The sequence below is a fragment of the Myotis lucifugus genome, unplaced genomic scaffold (genome assembly GCF_000147115.1).
Source record: "Myotis lucifugus unplaced genomic scaffold, Myoluc2.0 scaffold_139, whole genome shotgun sequence".
NCBI lineage: Eukaryota > Metazoa > Chordata > Mammalia > Chiroptera > Vespertilionidae > Myotis > Myotis lucifugus.
Window position 1 is genome coordinate 2,554,222 of NW_005871187.1, and position 21,091 is coordinate 2,575,312.

The window sequence follows — 21,091 nt, forward strand, 5'->3', positions numbered from 1 at the left end:
GGATTTTAAATTTCTTTCCTTGAGTATGACTATATTAATTACCATATGTGTATTGCTTATCATCTATAAGCATGAGAAGGAAACACTGTAGATCTAGAGAACATTTTATGATTTAATTTGTTTGGCAGCTCATATAGAGAATTGCAAAGGAAGAGGAATAAGCCCTTACTGGGCTTGATAAGGGCTCGATGTTTTGGAATGAGGGGGTTACATAGCAAGACTTGAGTAAGGTTTTGCCTGTATTGTCTAGACCTGAACAAATGCTAGGTCTACTGCTAAAAAGCATGTATGACCAGTGGACAAAAAGAAGTGCCGAATTGACAGGTACCAATCTTATTCCTGAGTGTACACATCTCCCATATTGTTACCTCCCTGCTTTCATCCCCTTCCTGCTTTCTTAGGACCTAAAGGAATTTTCCTATCTCCAGTAGATAATACTTTTGGTCCATTCCAGCCAGAGTCTATGATCCTTTTTTATTGTGCTATTGATAATGTTATTGATGAAGATAGCATCCTAATTCCATGTCAGGAAAGTAAATGACAGGGTGTCACTTCCTAACCATTTACATGGGAATTTATCATGGGATTATTCAAGAAGAGAGAACCCAGATTTGAAATTTAAACAGCCATACAAAAAATAATTTGGGAGGGTTACTTTTTTAAAATGTCTTCTTTCTAGCCATTCCCCCCTGACCAGTTTCAAAAATACGATGAGTTCCTGGTTGTTTAGTAATAGGAAAATCTAGCAAAGCAGAGTTCTGTAATTTTGCCACCTAGAAATAAAGAGTTACATTTTGATGACTATCCTTCCCATATGTTTTCACTGCTTACATATATTTAAACAGTAAGCCTCATACTGTACATACTGTTTTACAGCCTACTTTAAAAAGCTGTATGAATAGTTTCCATGTTATTAAATATTCTTCTAAAATACTTTCAATAGCTGCATTATAATCCATTATATTAAACAATATTTATTTAACCAATCCCTGTCATTAGATGTTAGCTGGCTTTCAAGTTTTTGCTTTTATAAATTACACAGAAGAGAACCTGGCATAACTCTTTGAGTACTTCTCTGGCTTTTTTTTTTCTTCAGGATAACAGTAGTTTCATGTGTATAGTATTTTTAGTTGTTTCACTGAAACATTTGCTAGAAGAAGGAGACTATTATTTATTGAATGCTCATTTACCAGATATTGTGCCAAATGCCTTGTAGTATTATATTTCATGGAATCTTTAGCTGGTTTCATCCCAGTGTTATAGGTGAAGAAATCTATATGCATATGTCTAAGATATTTTGCAGTAAGTTAAATGCACGTAGAAAATGTTGAAATGTTTTGTTTAAGCAAAAAACAGTCACAGGAAACAATAAAAACTTACATATGATGTTTTAATTTAATTTTGGCTTTGGTATATATATATATTACAATAAGACAATATCTTTGTGTTTTACCTAAAAGGTTTTAGATCTAAAAATTAATTGGCATCCTTAGTTTAGGAGAAAAAATGTGGATGAGTCCCTTGAAAATTTTGGGTTTTAGTCATATGACCACTGTTACAGATTATTAGTTTGTAAATCACATTTTATGTTTAAATTAGAAGTGGATAATAATTGTCTACTAAGTGAAAATGGTTTCCCTTCACTTAAAGTTTCAGGTATAGATTTTTCAAATCCTGCACTTGTAAGATCTAAGAAGTGAAAGTTGAGTGATAAAAGGATAAAAAAATATAAGGATAGAGAAAGGTTGCAGAGGAAGGGTAGGAGCAATGAGATGTCATGACTATATGCTTTTGCAGAGCTAGTTTAGACATCTTTGCCTATTAGCCCATATAATGTACCCTATTTTGATAAGTGGGATTGTTCTTCTTAGGACCTGGTATTTGTTATCTAATGCACTGGTGTGTTTTTTTATCTCAGTCACATCGATCAGACAACAACATGGCAGGATCCCAGGAAGGCTATGCTCACCCAGATCAATGTTACAGGCCCCACCAGCCCACCAGTGCAGCAGAATATGATGAACTCGGCCTCAGGTGAGTTAGACGCTGTAATTAGACCACACTGAATAATGCTTGTGCATTGGTAAAACTTTCTGTGGAAAATAGTAATTATTCTTCTAAGAAAACTGGATCCTGGGTGATGGTTATTTTCTATCCAGTTTCACAGGGGAGACTTACTTATTTCAAAGTAACATACTACGTATATGCCAAAGCATTGTTTAGTCATTAATACATAAAGGGGCTGATGTCTAAAAGACAACAAATTTTAAAGTTTTAATTCTGAAGTGAGTATCTCAAATTCCTAGTTTGGTTAACTTTGACATGCTTGTGTCTGTGGTCTTAAAGTTGAAGGTTTCCCCCTTCCTTTTGTGGTTTGGATTAGAAACCAAGCTATGGTGTTCCTAACCCCCTACCTTTTAAAGCAGATATTTCTTCTATCTTGAGATTAACTGGAAGATAGTAACTTATAAACCCCAAGGCATTTTTCTTAGGTCTAGTATGTGTTATTGAGCATGTTTCCATCTTTTTCATAGGGAGATAAATCTGAGTATAATTTTTTTTTTTTGCCTCTTATTTGGAAGTTACTTAAATCTGCTGTTTTTCTCATCTACATAATGAGGAATGACATTGCCCCTTCTTATAGAGAGGAAGATATTAAATGAAATGATACAGTACATATAAAGCTATTATTACAATATATTAATAGGTAGTAAGTAAAGGCTTATTTCCTTTTTCCCTAGTAAGTTAGATACTGTTAGCTTTTTTCTTCTTTGTTATATGGGCTCAAGTTCATAGCTACTCCATTATGCATCTTTGTGCGTATTAGAAAAAGGTGGCCCTTCCTCTGGGCAGATGCAACCCCATGCCTGGCATCAGGGACTGAGGCATTTGGGCTGGATTTCTGACCACTCCTCTGCCTCCCACACTTTGTCCCCTTTGCTTAGTGCCCTGGTTTAAGGCACAGATGGCAACAGTAATTGGCAGTTCTCACCGATGTATCTTCATAGCTCATACATCTTCCCTATCCAACAAACTGACCAACTTAATATTATGGCTGCACTATAGATTTTCTTAGCAGCAGCAGCCTTTGGAAAGGGATTGATGGAAGTGGGGAGGGTGATGCAGTTGGTTGACAGGAGGATTCCTTGACCTTAGAGTGTGCAGAATTTGAAATGTCTTTGCCCCTGAAGATGATGCCAGTGTGTTGGAATGTTTCTACTGTTCCGTCACACTCTCCTCTTCCTTTTGGTGGGTTAAACACATTTCTAATGAGTTAAAAAACAGCCCAGCCGGCCTGGCTCAGTGGTTGAGTGTCGACCTCAATGAACCAGGAGGTCATGGTTTGATTCCTGTCGGGGCACATGTCCAGGTTGTGGGCTCGATCTCCAGTGTGGGGCATGCAGGAGGCAGCTGATCAATGATTCTCTCTCGACATTGATGTTTCTCTTCCTCTTCATTCCTCTCTGAAATCAATAAAAAAATATATATTTTTAAAAAGAGTTAAAAGCTGAAAATGTAAATGTAGACAAGGTTCATGAATGAGATTTTCTTGTTATAAATTTTGTTTATATAAACTCTTGAAATAAGATCATTCCTTAAATCTTCCATTTTAATTTATTTTAATAAGAATTCATTTACTTATTCTCAGAATCTGTTTTATGTGTGACATTTAAATTTTAAAAATTTAAAAGCAAAAATTATGAAAGTATTTATTAACTAATATTTTTACTTGGCAGCTTTTCTTTTTAATTATCAGATTTCCAAATACAAGTTATATTTATAGCTCAAAGAAGATGATTGAGATTATTCATTTTTGTCATGCTCCATCTAAAATTATACCTAAAAAATTAGTAACAAATAACTCCTACTCTCCTACTGGAAGAGTAGGCATTTTGCATCTAGAATGGTTAATTATTATTCTTTTGGAACATTGGGTGTTTTTTTCCTATTAAATTTTCTAATGGTAATGGTCAATGGAAATGGAAATCTTTATTCAAATTTATGTTCAAAATCAAGAGTATATATCAAATTGGTTTTAGAATATTTGCATATTTTATTTCCACTCTGAATTTTAATTGTAAAATATGAAATGTGTTTATTATGTACTGCATATAAATTAGCAGGCATGCTTAACAGGTGTATTTTTTAAATTAATTTATTTACAGATGGCATACAATGTTATACTAGTTTCATATGTACAACAGAGTGATTAGACATATATATACCTGACTAGAGGCCCGGTGCACCAATTCGTGCCTGGCCGGCAATCGGGGCCAATTGGGGCCAGCTGGCGGTGGGAGGGACTATGGAGGTTAGCTGGCCATGGGAGGTTGGCTGTTGGAGCGCACTGACCACCAGGGGGCAGCCCCTGTGTTGAGCGTCTGTCCCCTGGTAGTCAGTGCACATCATAGCGACCTGTTGTTTGGTCGACCAGTCATAACAGTCGCTTGGGCTTTTAAATTCTATATAATAAAAGGGTAACATGCAACTTGACCAAACGGTGGAACGACTGGTTGCTATGACACACATTGACCACCAGGGGGCAGACGCTCAACGCAGGAGCTACCCCCTGGTGGTCAGTGCGCTCCCACAGGGAGAGCACTGCTCAGCCAGAAGCCCGGCTCATGGCTAGTGAGCACAGCGGCGGTAGTGGGAGCTTCTCTCGCGGCAGCGCTAAGGAGCAGTGAGCCGAGCAGTAAGGAGCGAGGGGCCCCGGACTGCCAGAGGGTGCAGGCCAGGCTGAGCGCGCGCACGTGCGCGCTGCCCCCATCCCCCCACCACCACTACCACCAGTGCATGAATTTCATGCACCGGGCCCTCTAGTTAAATAATAAGAAGGGTATTTATATGCCTGGCATTCTGCTAAGTTTATTTTGTACTATCTCATTTAATTCTCATAATGGCCATTTAGGTTAAGTGTTGTTATTAGGCTCACTTTACATATGAGAAAGCTTGAGTAACTTTCCCCAAATAACACAGCTTTTAAATGGTAGAAGCCAGGATTCAGACTCTGGTAGTGGGGCTCCAGAGCCCATGCTCTTAGTCTACATGTGACTAGGGTTAGGGTAAGTGACAGAGTAAAGCCTCAGAAAACAGATGGGATAGGATCTGTTAATGCACTGGAGGCATTATTTTAAAATATCAGTAGACATACTGGAGAACTCTTTCTACAGAAGGTGATGGGTGTGGCGATGATGTTTGTTTAAAGAGATTTTGTATATGATAAAATGGACACTGTACCTTAAAGAAGAAAGTATTTCATGAGAACACTAGAGGTCATTTTCTTTAATGGGAAGGTCAGACAGTATGATCAGTTAAGAAAGGAAGAGCCCTGGCCCGTGTAACTCGGTTGAACATTGTCCCGTGCACCAAAAGGTTACCAGTCGATTCCATCCAGGTAGGGCACATTCGGGTCGGGTGCTTACTGGAGGCAATCCATCGATGTTTCTCTCTCCCTCTCCCTTCCTCTCTTTCTGAAATCAATAAAACCATTAAAGGTTTAGTGAAACCAGAAAGTTTTTTAAAAGTAAAACTGAAACAGTGTAAAAAAGAAAACGAGTCAGCAAAAGTTTTAAAATGAGAGTAAGGTGTTAAATATCTATGAAAATTCAAGTGTGGATTCTAAGTTTGTTCACAAATACAAATGGCTTAACTACCAAATCAAGTTGAGGCTATTGATAAGATCTCGATATAGTAAATACCTCATTTTACTCTGAATTACATGCATGAGATTGTTGTCTTTCATTTCAGTGGACATATAAATTTAAAAATAAATAATGGATTTCTACATGGTGTTGAAATGCTTTGGATTGAATGTCATAGGAATAAAATGCTGTCATTTTTCTGTAGACTCTCCAGACCTACTTTTTAATATTTGGCTCGACTGAATGATCTTTCAAGTTTCACTCCAATTCTAAGATTTTAAGAAATCCTATTTCTTTTATTCAGTCTAATAATTCTGTTTAGCCAAAATGATCAGTATACTTTGGTTTTAGAAGTCATTTTTCAAGACTTGAGGTTGAAAGGATGGACTTTATTGCTGGACTGGAGACCTGTAGTTTGTGATTGCCCAAATTCTACTAGTAAGTACAAATAAAGGTGCACTGGAAAGGGTTCTAGAGGCAAGACTTCTAGATCCTTTAAAGAAGATTAATTTATATTCTCTGTCCATTTAATTGGCAAATAAATGACTGAAAAGAATTTGAAAGAAAAATAGAAGGAATTTTGAATAATTCAGTAAGATAATGGTTCTATTTTACTTTCCATTAAAATATGTAATGATATGTGTATAAACCCTATTTTATTAAATTATTTGAGATGATTGCCCTTTCGAAGTTCTATTAAATGTGTTATGCTTACCCTAGCCTGTTTGACTCAGTAGATAGAGCATCAACCTGCAGACTAAAGGGTCCCGGGTTCAATTCTGGTCAAGGGCACATGCCCGGGTTATGGGCTCCATCCCTGGTTGGGGGCATGCAGGAGGCAGCCGATCAATGATTCTCTCTCATCATTGATGTTTCTATCTCTCCCTCTCTCTTCCTCTCTGAAATCAATAAAAATATATTTAAAAAATTTTTTAAAGTGTTATGCTTATAGAGTATTGATTTAACAGCCTTTTGATGTATGCTTGGATCTGTATAAAATAGATCTACATACTGACAGGTAAATATTAGTGATTTTTGGTAGACATTAGAAAATAAGGACTTGGGGATAGAAAAGTGGTATTTCTCCTTTAACCAGATTTATTTATATGAAGATATTAAATTTTTTAGTAGTAGCTTGTTAACAATGACCCACAAGATTGCTGAATCTTAAAGCAACAATAAAGTCAGGAAAGTATACTCTGTGATAAATCAAAAATAACTTGACACCAAAGAGTGTTTAGGAAAATTAAAAATCACAAGCTCTGATTTAATTGAAGCAAAATCAGTTAACCCAGTTATGTATGCTTTTTAAAAATATAACTTTGGCCCTAACCGGTTTGGCTCAGTGGATAGAGCGTCGTCTGCCTGCGGACTCAAGGGTCCCAGGTTCAATTCCGGTCAAGGGCATGTACCTTGGTTGCGGGCACATCCCCAGTGGGGAGTGTGCAGGAGGCAGCTGATCGATGTTTCTCTCTCATCAATGTTTCTAACTCTATCCCTCTCCTTTCCTCTCTGTAAAAAACCAATAAAATATTTTTTTTGAAAAAATGTAACTTTGATAATAGACTAAAGTCGAATGTCATCATTACTGTACATTTTAAAGGATTCATTATTTTTATGTTTTAAAGTCATTTTTTAAATCAGTGCCCAAATCCTACCAATGTAACACTTTCAGATTTCCCGATAAACCTGCATGGGATTCCTAGGAAGTACCTCAAGATGGGTGTAGAAAATGCTTTCTTGATGGAGACAGATGATACATGTTAGAGAAATGTGCTAAACACTTTCATTGCAGCGGGTGAAATGCTGAGAGGCAGCCAGAGTAGTGCAGAACTGCCTTCATGTTTCCTGCTCTATTACTCCTGCTTTGTGTAAATCTCTGGGACCAGATGGGAAAGAGAATTTTTTACCAGGGAAAATGACAGAGAATAGATGTGAAATGTAAAAATGACAACATATAGGGTTTTTCACTTTAAAAAGCACAGTAAAGGATAAGGATATGTGAGAAGTTGGAAAGTTGACAACAGGTTTTAGGAGTTGATAATTTCTACTTCATGTGTTGTAGTTCACAAACTTTGAAGTTCTACTTTTCATTTTGGAGTAAACTGAAATGGAATCTAGAATAGGGGGAAAGATCAAGGGCTCTGAGAGTCTGGTGGACATGGATTTGAATCCAAGCTCTGTCACTTACTGCCTATAAGATTTTTGGACAAAACTGTACCTCGGTTTCTTCACCTGGAAAATGGGGATAACAATAATATAACACTGAACTTATAGGGCTGTTGTGAAGATTACATGATACTATTTAAGGTACTTGGCACATAGTTAGAACTTAATAACAATATACAGTGCTTGGTATAATATATTGCATATACAATAGATAAGTAACTATGATCTGATCGGATAGTTTTCAGTTTAATCAGTTCGTATGAACTGGTAGCCACTGTTTCTTTATTTAAAACTAGAGGCCCAGTGCACAGAATTTGTGCACGGGGTGGGGGGGTGTCTCTCAGCCCAGCCTTCACCCTCTCCAATCTGGGATCCCTCTCACAATTTGGTACCACTGGCTCCTAACTGCTTGCCTGCCTGCCTGCCTAATTGCCCCTAACCACTTCTACCTGCCAACCTGATGGCCCCCTGACCGCTTCCCTGCCGGCCGGGCCCAATCGCCCTCAACTGCCCTCCCTGCTAGACTGATTGCCTACAACTGCCCTCCCCTGCCGCGATTCGCCTCCTCTGTGCGAGGCGGCAGAGACACCGGGACCAGCCTCCTCCGCGCTGCGCATGGAGCTGCAGGACCCCCAGGCCTTAGCGTGCAGAGCGGCCACAGGGCCCCACCTTCACTGTGCGTGTGGCCATCTTGTGGCGGCCATCTTGTGATGACATCGCTTGCAAGGACCACGTAGGCTTTCATTAGCATAGATAATTTTAAAATCTGTTAGCACACTGCCTTTAGGGCTACATTTACATGAATTTACATGAGTCAAGATGTTTTTGATTCTTCTAAAAGTTTTTGAATATTATAAAATAGAAATTGTCAATCTGAAGTCAGTATATAGAATGAGGCTGTACTGAAGTATATCAACAGTACTTACAGGAATAAAATTATAACAAAGCCCAACGTCAGAGCAATGAATGCAGTAAGAGGCTGTATTATTATTATTATTTTTAATCCTCATCCAAGAACACGGAGAAGAGAGAGTGGCAGACATCAGTTGCCTTCCATAGGTTCCCAGACCATTATCAAACCCACAACCCAGGTATGTGCCCTGACTGGAAATCAAACAGGCAGTTTTTCGGTGAACGGGATGACACCTAACCAACTGAGCCACTCCAGCCAGGTATTAAAAGGCTTGTATTTATTAGTTACTCTCAAGCTCCTATCCTAACTATCTTTTTTCAGCCAAAATTGGTTTCCTTTTTCCTCATTTGGAAATTTAGATAAATTATGAAAGGTAGCCACAGGAAAGAGGATAATAGTAAAAAGCAAAAGCATGTAATCTAGAATTAATATAACTAATTCTTTTAAAAAAAATTTTTTTTAAAAACTTGATTTCAGAGAGAAAGGAAGAGAGGCAGAGAGAGATAGAAACATCAATGAGAGAATCATTGATCAGCTTGCCTCCTGCATGCCCCACACTGGGGATTGAGCCTGAAACTCGGGCATATGCCCTGATCAGGATTGAACCCTGACCTCTTGGTTCATAGGTTGATGCTCAGCCTCTGAGCCACACTAGCTGGGAATAACTAATTCTTAAGAAATTCAGTTGTTTTATATAGTTTATTTTGATTTGTTGATGATTAAGTTCCTGAAAAATGATTACTAATACGGAAACAAGAACCATTTTTGTGATTTAAAAATAGGACCAGCACATTTCATTTTAATAAAAGTTATAAATAAAATGTAAGGACTATGAAAATAAAAATGTTTATTTGTGAAATAGAAAAAAATAATTCAGTGAGAATGCCCAATAAAGTTGCAAATGACGTTAGCTTTCAATTATCATATCTTCTTTAGTACTGTAGTTCTGAAGTATTTCTTAAACCAAGTGGCACCTTCTAATATTGATGGATTCTTGACTTTGCTGCTTAATGAAGCATGTCACTCATGTCAGAGCAGCTAATAGCCTGTTTTATTCTGATTGTGAGAGTATTTCACACCCTCTCCACTGGGGATCACTTAAAAAAAAATGTTTTTATTTTTTTCATAGAGAGGAAGGGAGAGGGAGAGACAGAACCATCAATGATGAGAGAATCATCAATCGGCTGCCTGTGACCTCCTGGTTCATGGGTCAGTGCTCAACTACTGAGCCACACCGGCCGGGCTGGGGATCACTTGATGTTAAGTGATTTGGTCATGATTTTTAACTTAACAATATTTTCTAAATAATTATTAAAACTCAGCCCTGGCTGGTTGTTCAGTGGTTAGAGCATTGGCCCGAGGACTGAAGGGTTGTGGGTTACATTCCTGGTCAAGGTCACATACCTCAGTTGCAGGCTTGTGTGCAGGAAGCAGCCAATCGATGAATGTCTCTCACGTTGATGTTTCTCTCTCTCTCTCTCTCCCTCTCTCCCCCCCTCCTCTTACCCTTCCACTCTCTCTAAAAAATCAATGGAAAAATATCCTCTGGTGAGGATTAAAAAAAACTTAGATTACCTGGGCAAAGCAGCAACATTTGGCAAATGGAACAATAGTTGTTGGCTGATAAATTGCTATTCTTTATGCTGAGTCTGTTCAGCTGGGCTTCTAAAATAAACACCCCTCCTCCTCTTAATACATCAGCAAAACAATTGGCTTGTACAATCTATTACATTTTTTAAAGAACTCATTTGTTCATTCCTTTAATGAAGAAACCCAAATTAATTGAAAGGTGGATCTATAAAGTTACTTGGTTTTTCAGTAGCTTCATAGCAGTATTTTTTATGCTGTTCCATTTTTGAAAAGATCATTTCAATTTGAGAATTATAATATCCAAAATAATTATTTAAATGTCAAATGTGTTAGGGAGTATGATGTTTATATACTTAGTTATTTGCTTGCTTATTTCAGATTATTAGTTATTTGCTTGATTATAACCTGCCTTCTTAGCTAATTTTAGAAATTATATTCTAAAGTAAGGAAAGATGTATAAAATGACCTTAAAGAATAAATAAATATTTTTAAAAATTTATTTGAAGTATTTGACGTAATCGTTTGGTAAGTTCATTTGAATTCTGAAAGTTACTAAGGTTTTTAGTGTAAATATTTGAACCTAATGAAGAAAAGGTTATAAACTTACTTCTTTTATTTTAACCAACAAACTAACTTAGAAGAGTAAAAGGACATTATTTAAAGAGTATAAAGAAAAAATGTTTGATATATTAGTATCATTGCCACCAGCTCTCTTAGATAGTGATGCTTAAAAATAGAAATGTCCCCATTCAACTTTTTTTCTGTGATTATTTGTAGAATTTTGCAAACTTTGCTTTGGAGTAGAGAGGATGAGAAAGAGATTACAAATTACTTACATTTATGGACCAAATAAATGCCTATTTTATTTCTTTTCTTGATAAGTGTTGGAATATTATTTTTGTCTTCCCCACTGATTTCTAAATTCTTCTAGTTACTCTATTGCTACAATAACTATGACTCATAGGAAGAATATTTGTGTGAAAGATTAAGATGCTAATTCTTTAAAAATGATATCCATAGACTACCATATATAGGCAGCATCAGTGAAATGAAAAAAATCCTGCAACAATAGACAAGAGTTTTCCAAAATAATATTTTCTTTTGATCTCAATAAGGTAAGAAGATAATAAAACTTCTTATAGGTTAAAATTTTAACAAAAGGTCATTGCTGTATTTGCACATTCTAAAGCCTAAATGAGATTAACAGAAAGCTAATCTTTTATAAATGTATTTACTGAAATTCTAAGCTATTAAGTTAAAATCTAGAAGTATCAAGTTGCACTGAAGAAAGTCTGAAGAGTTGTGTATTAGAAAGTTCTCAGAGCTTATATTTGGCCTTTTTCTCTAGGAAGTTCATTCAGCTGTAACAGACAAACAGGAAAATGATTTTTCACAAAGTCTCATAGTTTCACCTTGAGACAATTGAATCGTTTCCTTTCTAAAGCATTGATTCCACAAAAATGCCCTCCTTTGTACTCCGCATTGTATGCCACGGGCATTGAAGAGTCAAGTTAAAACAGCTTTTCCATATAATTATAACACTAAATGTTATGACAGACATATATACCGAGTGCTGAGGAAATAGATGAGGAACATGTGAATCAGTAGTCAGGAGAGTAGAGAAGACAGCTTTAAAAAGCCAAAGGTTCATTTATTTCTTCAACAAATATTGAATGCTCAATATATGCTAGGCACTATTCTAAATCCTAAGAATACAGAATATCATCAAATACATGTGTCTGATAGTTAAAATGGAAAGAGGAAAATAAACCTAACTTGTTAAAGGGAGATATTTTAAATAGGTTCTCCAGTGAAGGCCTCTGTAATTGATGTCTTTTGAGCAGAGATCTGAATGAACTATCATGCAGATATCTGGGAGAAAGGGGAGGAATGTGTCATACATAACACAACAGGCCATTCAAAGGTGCTGAGGCATGTTTGGGGAATAACAAAGAATCCACTGCAGCTAGAACAGAGTTGGTGAAAGGTAGCATGAAAACCATATTATACGGGGACTTGTAAGTTTTGAACACAGAAGTGATACAATCTAAGTAAGTTGTTTGTTTGTTTTTTAAGTGGGGGTATTAGCCCAGTCTGGTGCGGTTTGGCGGTTGAGCATCAACCCAGGAACCAAGAGGTCACCAGTTGATTCCCAGTCAGAGCATATGCCTGGATTGCAGGCTCAATCCCCAGTAGGGGGCGTGCAGAAGGCAGCCAACTGATGATTCTCTCTCATCATTGATGTTTCTATCCCTCTCTCCCTCCCTTTCCTCTCTGAAATTAAGAAAAATATTTACAAAAATAAAAGTGGGGAAATTAGTTAGGGTGCTGTTGCAATAACTCGGGAAAGGATGGAGATGGAAGTGGTGAGAAGTGGTTTGGATTCAGGGACCTGAATTTTAATAGATAAGAAGGAGTTAAATTGCTGAAGAAAAGGAAAGGTAAAGGGAACAGTCAGTATGTGAGAGATCACTGAGGTCTGAAACCCCCAACACCGTATGCCTAGTAGAATGGTGGAAAGATGAGACTGAAGATATCCACAAAAAATTTTAGTGTGATCAACTGAGAAATTTGCATGTTATCCTGAAAATTTTGGGAGACCATTAAAAATATGAATCTTCTCTAGAGTCCTTTTATGGAAGGGAAAACCTATGGGTTCCCTGTTTTTATTAGCTGATCATTTCATGTTTGAGGCCCAGGTATATTTTCTCATAAACCTGCCTTCTTATATACGAGTTTTGTAAGTTAAATATATTATTGCAACAAAATGGCAGAACTATTCTAGGAAAGAGTAGGGAACGGACTTCTTAAAAAAGTACCTACTGGTCCTGGCCAGCATGGGTCAGTGGTTAGGGCATCGGCTCCCACATTGGAGGGTCATGAGTTCGATTTCCGGTCAAGGGCACGTACCTGGGCTGCAGGTTTGATTTCCAGCCTCAGTTGGGGTACATGCAGGAGGCAACCAATTAATGTGTATCTCTCACATCGATGTCTCTCTCTCTCTCTCCCCCCTCCCCCCCCTCCCTCCCTTCCACTCTTTCTAAAAATCAATGGAAAAAAATATCCTCGGGTGTGGATTTAAAAAAAAATTAAAAAGTACCTACTGTAAGGCCTGCCCTATGTCAAGCACTTTCTACTTTAACCCTCTCAACAATTAATTTGAGTGTTCATCTCCATTTTCTAGACAAGGAAAGTGAGCATCAAGCAGATTAAGGAGTTTGCTCAAGGTTAGAAGGCTAATAAATAATGAATCCAAGCTTTGAACCAAGGTCTGTCTGAATCTAAACCTTTTACGGTTTTCTCTTAACTATGCTGTCTTTCTAGAGTTTAAAATAAGGCTAAAAGTATATTTAATGTATCAAAGGTGATCTATTTTTAACCAAGTAATCTATTGAATCGTCTTTTGCTATATTGGTAAAGTTTGAATTAATGGTAGATAGTTCTATAAAGGAGTTTAATAAAACAAGTGAACCTTATTAGTTTTCTGTATTCTAGGTCAGTGATTCTCAATTTGTGATGGGTGGAGGAATTGCCTGGGGATTTGTAAAATGCAGATTCTGGTTAACTAGTCTGGAGTAGAACCTGAGAATTCTGCATTTCTAATAAGTTTTCACATGATGCTGATACTGCTGGTTCATGGACTGCACAGATAGAAAACTCTAGAATGATAAATTTAAACCCATACAAGCGTTAATGATCTACTTTACTATTCCTATTTTTACTTTATTCTTATTCTCTGTTGAAATAACCTTTCTAAGTACCTAACACATGTGAATCACTTTATCATTTAATGAGAGCTTATTTAATATAAAAATCCTATGAAATGTTATAAACTTTTTAAAAAAATTGTGATTTATAAAAGCACAAACTGAGGATCTGAAAGATTGTGACTAGACCAAGATCAATCAGTATTCTTGCCACATATTTCTTCATTACTTTTTAAAAATGTATTTTTATTGATTTCAGAGAAGAAGGGAGAGGGAGAGAGAGAGATAGAAACATGAATGATGAGAGAGAAACACTCATGTCCCACACTGGGGATCAAGCCTGCAACCCGGGCATGTGCCTGACCGGGAATAGAACCATGACCTCCTGGTTCATAGGTTGATGCTCAACCACTGAGCCATGCCAGCTGGGCTAATTTCTTCATTATTTCAGCTCAACAAACTTTGATTGTATTTGGTGGCAGTGCTGAGCTCCAGAGATACCAAGACAACCCAAGTCAAAGTGCTTATTGCAAGCCTTAGAGCCTGATTTGGGGGTGGGGGTGTGTGTTTAGGTAAATGATTAGGGTACAGTGAAGCATCTACTATGAAGGGGACATGAGCACAGTGGTTGGGGGCACAGTATGCTAGTGAGCAGAGTGCAGGTAAGTAGCAGTGCCAGAATACCCACCTAAAGCCCTCATATGTATGGGCCAGAGTAGTCTTCATCTACTACATTGTTCATTGTGGTCTACAGGGAGTTTGGGCTCATCAGCATGTTCTAGTAGTTTGGCAGAAGAATCTTCTAGCTACCTATAAGACATGGGAGAATACCTGAACTCAGGGTGGTGGGGCGGGGATGAGCTGGCCATCACTCTGAAGCAGGTTTTATAAACTGCTTCTCTTCAATAAATGCATTTATACACACTTGTCCCATGCTTGGTGACAATAATATTTAATTGTTGTACATTACAGCATTTAGGAGTCAGGGTTAAATATATTTTAGTTCCTGTATCATATTTTGAAGAGCCTAATTCTGCAGATCAAAGTATTACAATCTGACCTGGTGATAGTTTCTAATGTTGCCATTTTGTCCTGAGCAACCTTACAAAATTGAATATTTCCATTCTTGAAATAAAAGAACTCTTTTTCTCTATTCTAGGGCAGAATGATAAATTCTTCCCATAATACTACCTGGTCTATATTTAACTCAGTATGGAAAAACAAAGACAGTCTGCAGTTAAGCATCCAAAAAATCAAAAGTGCAATTTCAGTTGATAGGTGGAGAGGAGTTTTACTGGTAGGATAGAGTTGAGAAAAGCTTCACAGAAATACCATGAGTATAGAATCGAATTTCAGTGGGTAGAAACAGTGGAGGCCAGGAGGAAACAGTCTGGGGCTGCGGTGCATTGGGGATGTCTATGGAGGTAAAAGTCCATGACACTGCTAAGTACAGGCAGACCTTGGATATACTATGTGTTTGGTTCCATACCACTGCAGTGAGGTGTGTTTCAATAAAGCAAGTTCTAATCTTTTTTGGTGTAGGGCCGTGGTCGGCAAACTGCAGCTCGCGAGCCACATGCAGATTTTTGGCCCCTTGAGTGTGGCTCTTCCTAAGCCTTAGGAGTACCCTAATTAAGTTAATAACAATGTACCTACCTATATAGTTTAAGTTTAAAAAATTTGGCTGTCAAAAGAAATTTCAATCGTTGTACTGTTGATATTTGGCTCTGTTGACTAATGAGTTTGCCGACCACTGGGGGCCTTGCCTTTTGTAAAAAAACAAAAACAAAACAACAACACATCTGTGAAGACCAATAACGTGAAGCGCAGTAAAGTGCCTGTACTGGACAGACAGGAGTGAACAAGCCATGCAGCTGGGAGGACTAAACATGGAATGAATTACTAAATTACTTTAGGCAAAGCCCTCTTGAGGAAGTGGCATTCACATTGGGGAGGGATGAGTAGAAGTTAGCAAAGTAGGAAGGGTGGATAGATTTCCTCCAGGGAAGTCCTAGAGAGAGGCGAGGAGAAGTTTGAAGGACCAAAAGGAGACTGAGTCCTTAGGAGGGGTTTGAATAATAGTAATGAATGTTTTCAGGACCTACACAGGTCTATGTAATGCCTGACTATAGAGGACCTTGAATGACCCAGTAAAGATTTGAAAATTTTTCCTGTGGGCTCTGGAGAGCCCTAAGTTAGAGAGCTACTTCCTCAGAGGAGGTGAGGCAAGATGATCTTGGCGCACTTACAACATTTAATTTGCAGTTGATTAAGACCAATTTGGGGGCTGCTATTAAAAATTAGTCATGAAAATGTGCAAGTCCACATTAAAGTCCACATATAAAGTTTTATTTGAGCAATTGCTATTTTAAAGTAGGATCCACTAAAATATTGGACATACTTTGTGGTGTCTAGTTGGGTGGAGAAGAAAGACCATTGTTGACCCTGTGAGAAGCATTAAAGATGTAGGAATAACTGAAGCTATGGGATTTCATCAAAGTTCTAGGAAGAGAAAACTTTTTTTAAAACACTACTTTTGATTAATGTTTGTCATATTTGCAGTGTGGTACTTAAGAACATGGTTTCTGGAGAACTAGAACTGTCTGGGGTTGGATTCCAGCTCTGCCACTTACCACCCTGGGCTAAGTAATCTTGGGCCGCTTTTCTGTGCTTGGTTTCCTCATCTGTAAAATGAGGGTAATAATAGTTCCTGTGCCAAAGGGCTGTTAAAAAAGTTAATATTTGTTTACAAAGACCTTCGAACAATGCCTTGCGTATAAGAAGAACAGTTTGTGATTCAACATAAATGCAAAAGACCAGAATGTCAAAAAACTGAAACTGATCAGGATTAGATACCTTTACAAGATCATTGCATCTATTTTTCCAGCTCCTTGCATTCTCAGGAAACCACTTCATAATCCTATACTTTGAACCACTCATCACGGTGTGTTTAGTAAACTTTCAGCATCCTGGAGGTGACTTCTTTATTCCTGAATTGTGGGACAGGTGAGAGGGAGAGATTGATCATCTAACTTGTGGTGTAATCAAGACTTTCTTGTTTGATTAGATATTGCAGATGGTTGTTAGTCATTACTAATGCAAGAGTGTCCTTAAGCAAGAGCAGGAAGTTGAGTCACCTTCACTGTTATGACCTGGAGTATTTTATTTGTTTTTAAAATATTGCAGGAATCAGTGTGGGGCGGGGGACATCTGTAATACTTTAAACAATAAAGATAAATAAAACAAACATTGCAGGAAGTTAGTATTTTCTCTAGTAGATAAGTTATACAACTACTAGTAGTAAATCCTATATAAACATTTATTTTCTCAAGAATAGGTAATTCTGATTTACGAATTACTTTAGTTATAGCCTACCACTCTTTTGCTTATCCTAATTCAAATGTCTTACCCTGTTACATCTCATTGAAATGCTGACCTCTTTCTTACTACCTTCTGTGTTTTTAAAATATATATATATATATATTGATTTCAGAGAGGAAAGGAGAGGGAAAGAGAGATAGAAACATTAATGATGAGAGAGAATCATCAATTGGCTGCCTCCTGCACACCTCCTACTGGGGATCGGGCCTGAAACCTGGGCATGTGCCCTAACAGGGAATCCAACCGTGTCCTCCTGGCTCATAGGTTGATGCTCAACCACTGAACCATGCCGGCCGGGCTCTCACTGCCTTCTTGATTCAGAGCCTATTTTTTATTTCTTCCTCTTTCCCAAAAAGACTTTGATACGTGGTGGTCAGGCACGATATTCCAGCCTGGAAAAACTCCCATATATTTCCCGTGTCTAAAGGCCTACCTTTAGTGTGTGTGGATGTGATATGGGATGAAAATGTTTATTGCCTGCTTTGATTTGTCCATGAGTTTGGAGAAATTGGTATTGCCCTTTAGTATTGGCAATTCCCTTTAGGTATTACTCGTTCTTTTCTGGTCAAGTTTGAATGATAAAAACAAAATGGACCACTGTACCTCATTCCTTGTATCTGTCCACTCCATACTGGCCTCAGTGTTTCACCTGACTGGAATGCTCATGCCCCAGATCATCACATCCTTGGGCTTGGATTGTGTTGGCTCTCAGCTTGAAGGTCTCATTCTCAGTGCACCCATTCTAGGTCCACATTTCTAAAGACTGGTTTTAAATATTTTATTTTTATCTTTTGCATTCATGCTTCTTTTTCCCCCTTTTCACTTCACTTATCCTTAGCCAATATTGTATTGTACCTATCTGTTTGTCTTACTGGCTAGGACATAAGTTCCATGAAACAGAAACTATTTTGCTATTGCTATCTCAAGGGCCTAAATAAGTGCTTGAATATAGTAGGGGCTCAATAAATACTTCCTGAATAAAAAGAATTTGCTATATCCAGTACCTTCTGTTTAAGTGGTACCAAATAATAGAGAATCTGAATTTACATGAAAAGAATAAAACAATATTTTGTTTCATAAACATAAATAAAGGATTTTAATTGAATTTCATTTTGATTGCATTAATTTCAGCCAACATTTATTATAACCCACCCTTTCTGAGTAGTAGGCACTCTACTAGACAATAAAATAGAAAAATGCATAATATATACTCCTGTGTTCAGATATTTCACAGTCTAGCCTGGAAGAAAACACTGTAAGTTAAATAAATTCAAGAACACTTTTGTTACCATGTAAAGAATATTAAGTTGGTATTTTAGGTCAATGTTCTCAGAGTGAGCTCCTTAGACCAGCATCAGCATCAGCATCATCTTAGAATACTCAGGCCCAACCCCTTACCTACTGACTGAATTAGAAATTCAGTTGGGGTATCTGTTTTAACAAGCCTTCCACATGTTTCTGATACATAAGTTTGAGAGCCACTGTTTTAGACCATGTTTTGTAAATAAAAAGTTTCTACTTACATTTGCTTCATTTTATATACTCCATATTGGAGAAATTATAATATTTATGACGCACTAACATCAGGATATATATTGAACTCTAAGGCATCAATCCCTGTGATGTCTCCTCTTATAAATTTAGTTTTGTGGGAAGCCCAGATTTCCCCCTTGAACTTACTGACCTCACTCCATTCTAACTCTAGTCCAATTCAGAAAATATATCATTCTTGCTTTTCCTGCTTTTCATGGTTATTCAACAGTTAGCTTAGTTTAACATGTTTATTTAGTCATTAAATTTCTAAGGACTGTTAAAATTAAAAAAAAAAAATTTCCCCTAAATGAAGCCTAGATCTGTATTATTTTATTTAATTCACATTTAAGGTTGAAGATTTCTTTTTAGTTTCCTTTTTCTAATATTAAGGATTCACTTGTGGTTCAAAGCTGTTAAATAGTAATCTTTCCTTATTTACTCTTTTGTCTTTGGTCCATACTTTTCCTTTTATATAGAGAAAACATCCAATTTTGGACCTTTCTTTCCACATAACATTATACAGGGGTGGGCAAAAGTTGGTTTATAGTCGTGGGTATACATAACACAATTTATTCTTGTAATTTATTAATTATTGTATTATTTATTTGTATTACAACAAAACCTACTTTTGCCCACTTTGTATTTTTGCCAGAGTGGTAAATGAAAAGCATAAATTAATATATAAAACATTCCTTTCTGTTTAGCATAGACATTTTGCTTTAAATGTGAGTGGTTATAAAATTAATTGTATGGTAATCTATTTTATATGCATATAATTTAATTCTTTAATTAGAAATGTAGGAAAATGGCAGCAATTACTACACTGTTTATTTTAACTGGGCTTGTCTCTCCTTTATATCTTCATTTCTAAAATTAATGCATTTAGAGGTTTGTTTTTTATTGTTTAGGTCTATAAAAATAGTATTGGTAATAAATTTCCTGAATTTAATTTTAAAAATTCTCACCTAATGATATGTTTATTGATTTTTGGAGAGAGGAAAGGGAGGAGAAGGGAAAGAGGTGGGAGGAGAGAAATATTGATGTGGTAGAGAAACATCTATTGGTTGCCTCCCATATGCACCTGACCAAGGATCAAACCTGCCAACTTTTGGTATACAGGATGACGCTCCAACCAACTGAGCCACAGGGCCAGGACTTAAAGTCCACTGTTTTTAGTAAAATACTAAATACTTAATGGTTTGTATGTGATAAATACTTGATATATGACATATAAATATTTAATGATTTAAAGTTGTATATAAAGGGATAAAGTCACTATTCCACTTTGAATTTAATGCATACGTTTTTGGAAATGTATTTATATCTTTGGGAAGCAGTGTATTCTTTGGTTTAAAATCAGAAGCTCTGGATCAACTCTTTCCTCTCCCTGGGGCAAGTGACCTTTCTGAGTCTCTGTGCTCCATCTGTGACAGGGATAAGAACAGTGCCTAGCTCGGAGAGCCATTCTGAAGATTTAGATGTGATAATGTCACCATTGTGGATGGTAGTGATGGAGCCAGGAGTGACAGAGGTGCTGCTGCCCTCGGTACCCCCAGGAGTTGTGCCTTGCACTGCTATAACAGCAAAACAATTTAGAAACAACTCAGTATCCAATACTGCGGAAAGGGATGGGATAAATGAATTCTAATATCTCCATACTGTTAAGATCTATAAAGCCATTAAAAAGAATGAGAGACCTATGTGTTCTATGAAGAAAAGATGCCCATACTATCTTAAGTGAATAAAGCGGTGTGGTACAGGTAGAGCATGACATCAATGGGTGTGCATATGTTGTAGAATGTGCACAAGAAAAATCCAGAACCTATCGCAAAATTGAAGCTGTTTAGTTTCCCCCCTGGGGAGTAAATTATAAGACATTTTTGCTTTTTTTATTTTGCATTTCTGCAATTTTTAACATTTTTGAAATTTACGTGTTGTAAAAATGAATACAGTTATGAACACAGAGTTTAAGGAGTAAAAGGCACTGGATTAATAACATTCACATATTCTGTTTATAAACATTAATTGAAAATAGTATATGTACTACATAATTTTCAGCTCATTTATAGAAAGTTCAAAGTATTAAAAGGCAAGACATTTATCCATTAAATATTTATTGAGCAATTCCTCAGATACTAGCCTACAAGTTAAAA

General features: G+C 37.0%; 1 protein-coding gene across 18 annotated transcripts in view; it reads left to right on the forward strand.

The window, feature by feature from the left end:
* Window positions 1-21,091, forward strand: part of YAP1 (Yes associated protein 1) — a 117,172-nt gene that overhangs the window by 47,634 nt on the left and 48,447 nt on the right. For all 18 annotated transcript variants that reach the window (XM_023758817.1, XM_023758820.1, XM_023758819.1 and 15 more), the window contains one exon: window positions 1,919-2,034. In XM_023758817.1, coding sequence (XP_023614585.1) covers window positions 1,919-2,034 — 116 coding nt within the window. The remainder of the gene's footprint in view (window positions 1-1,918; window positions 2,035-21,091) is intronic.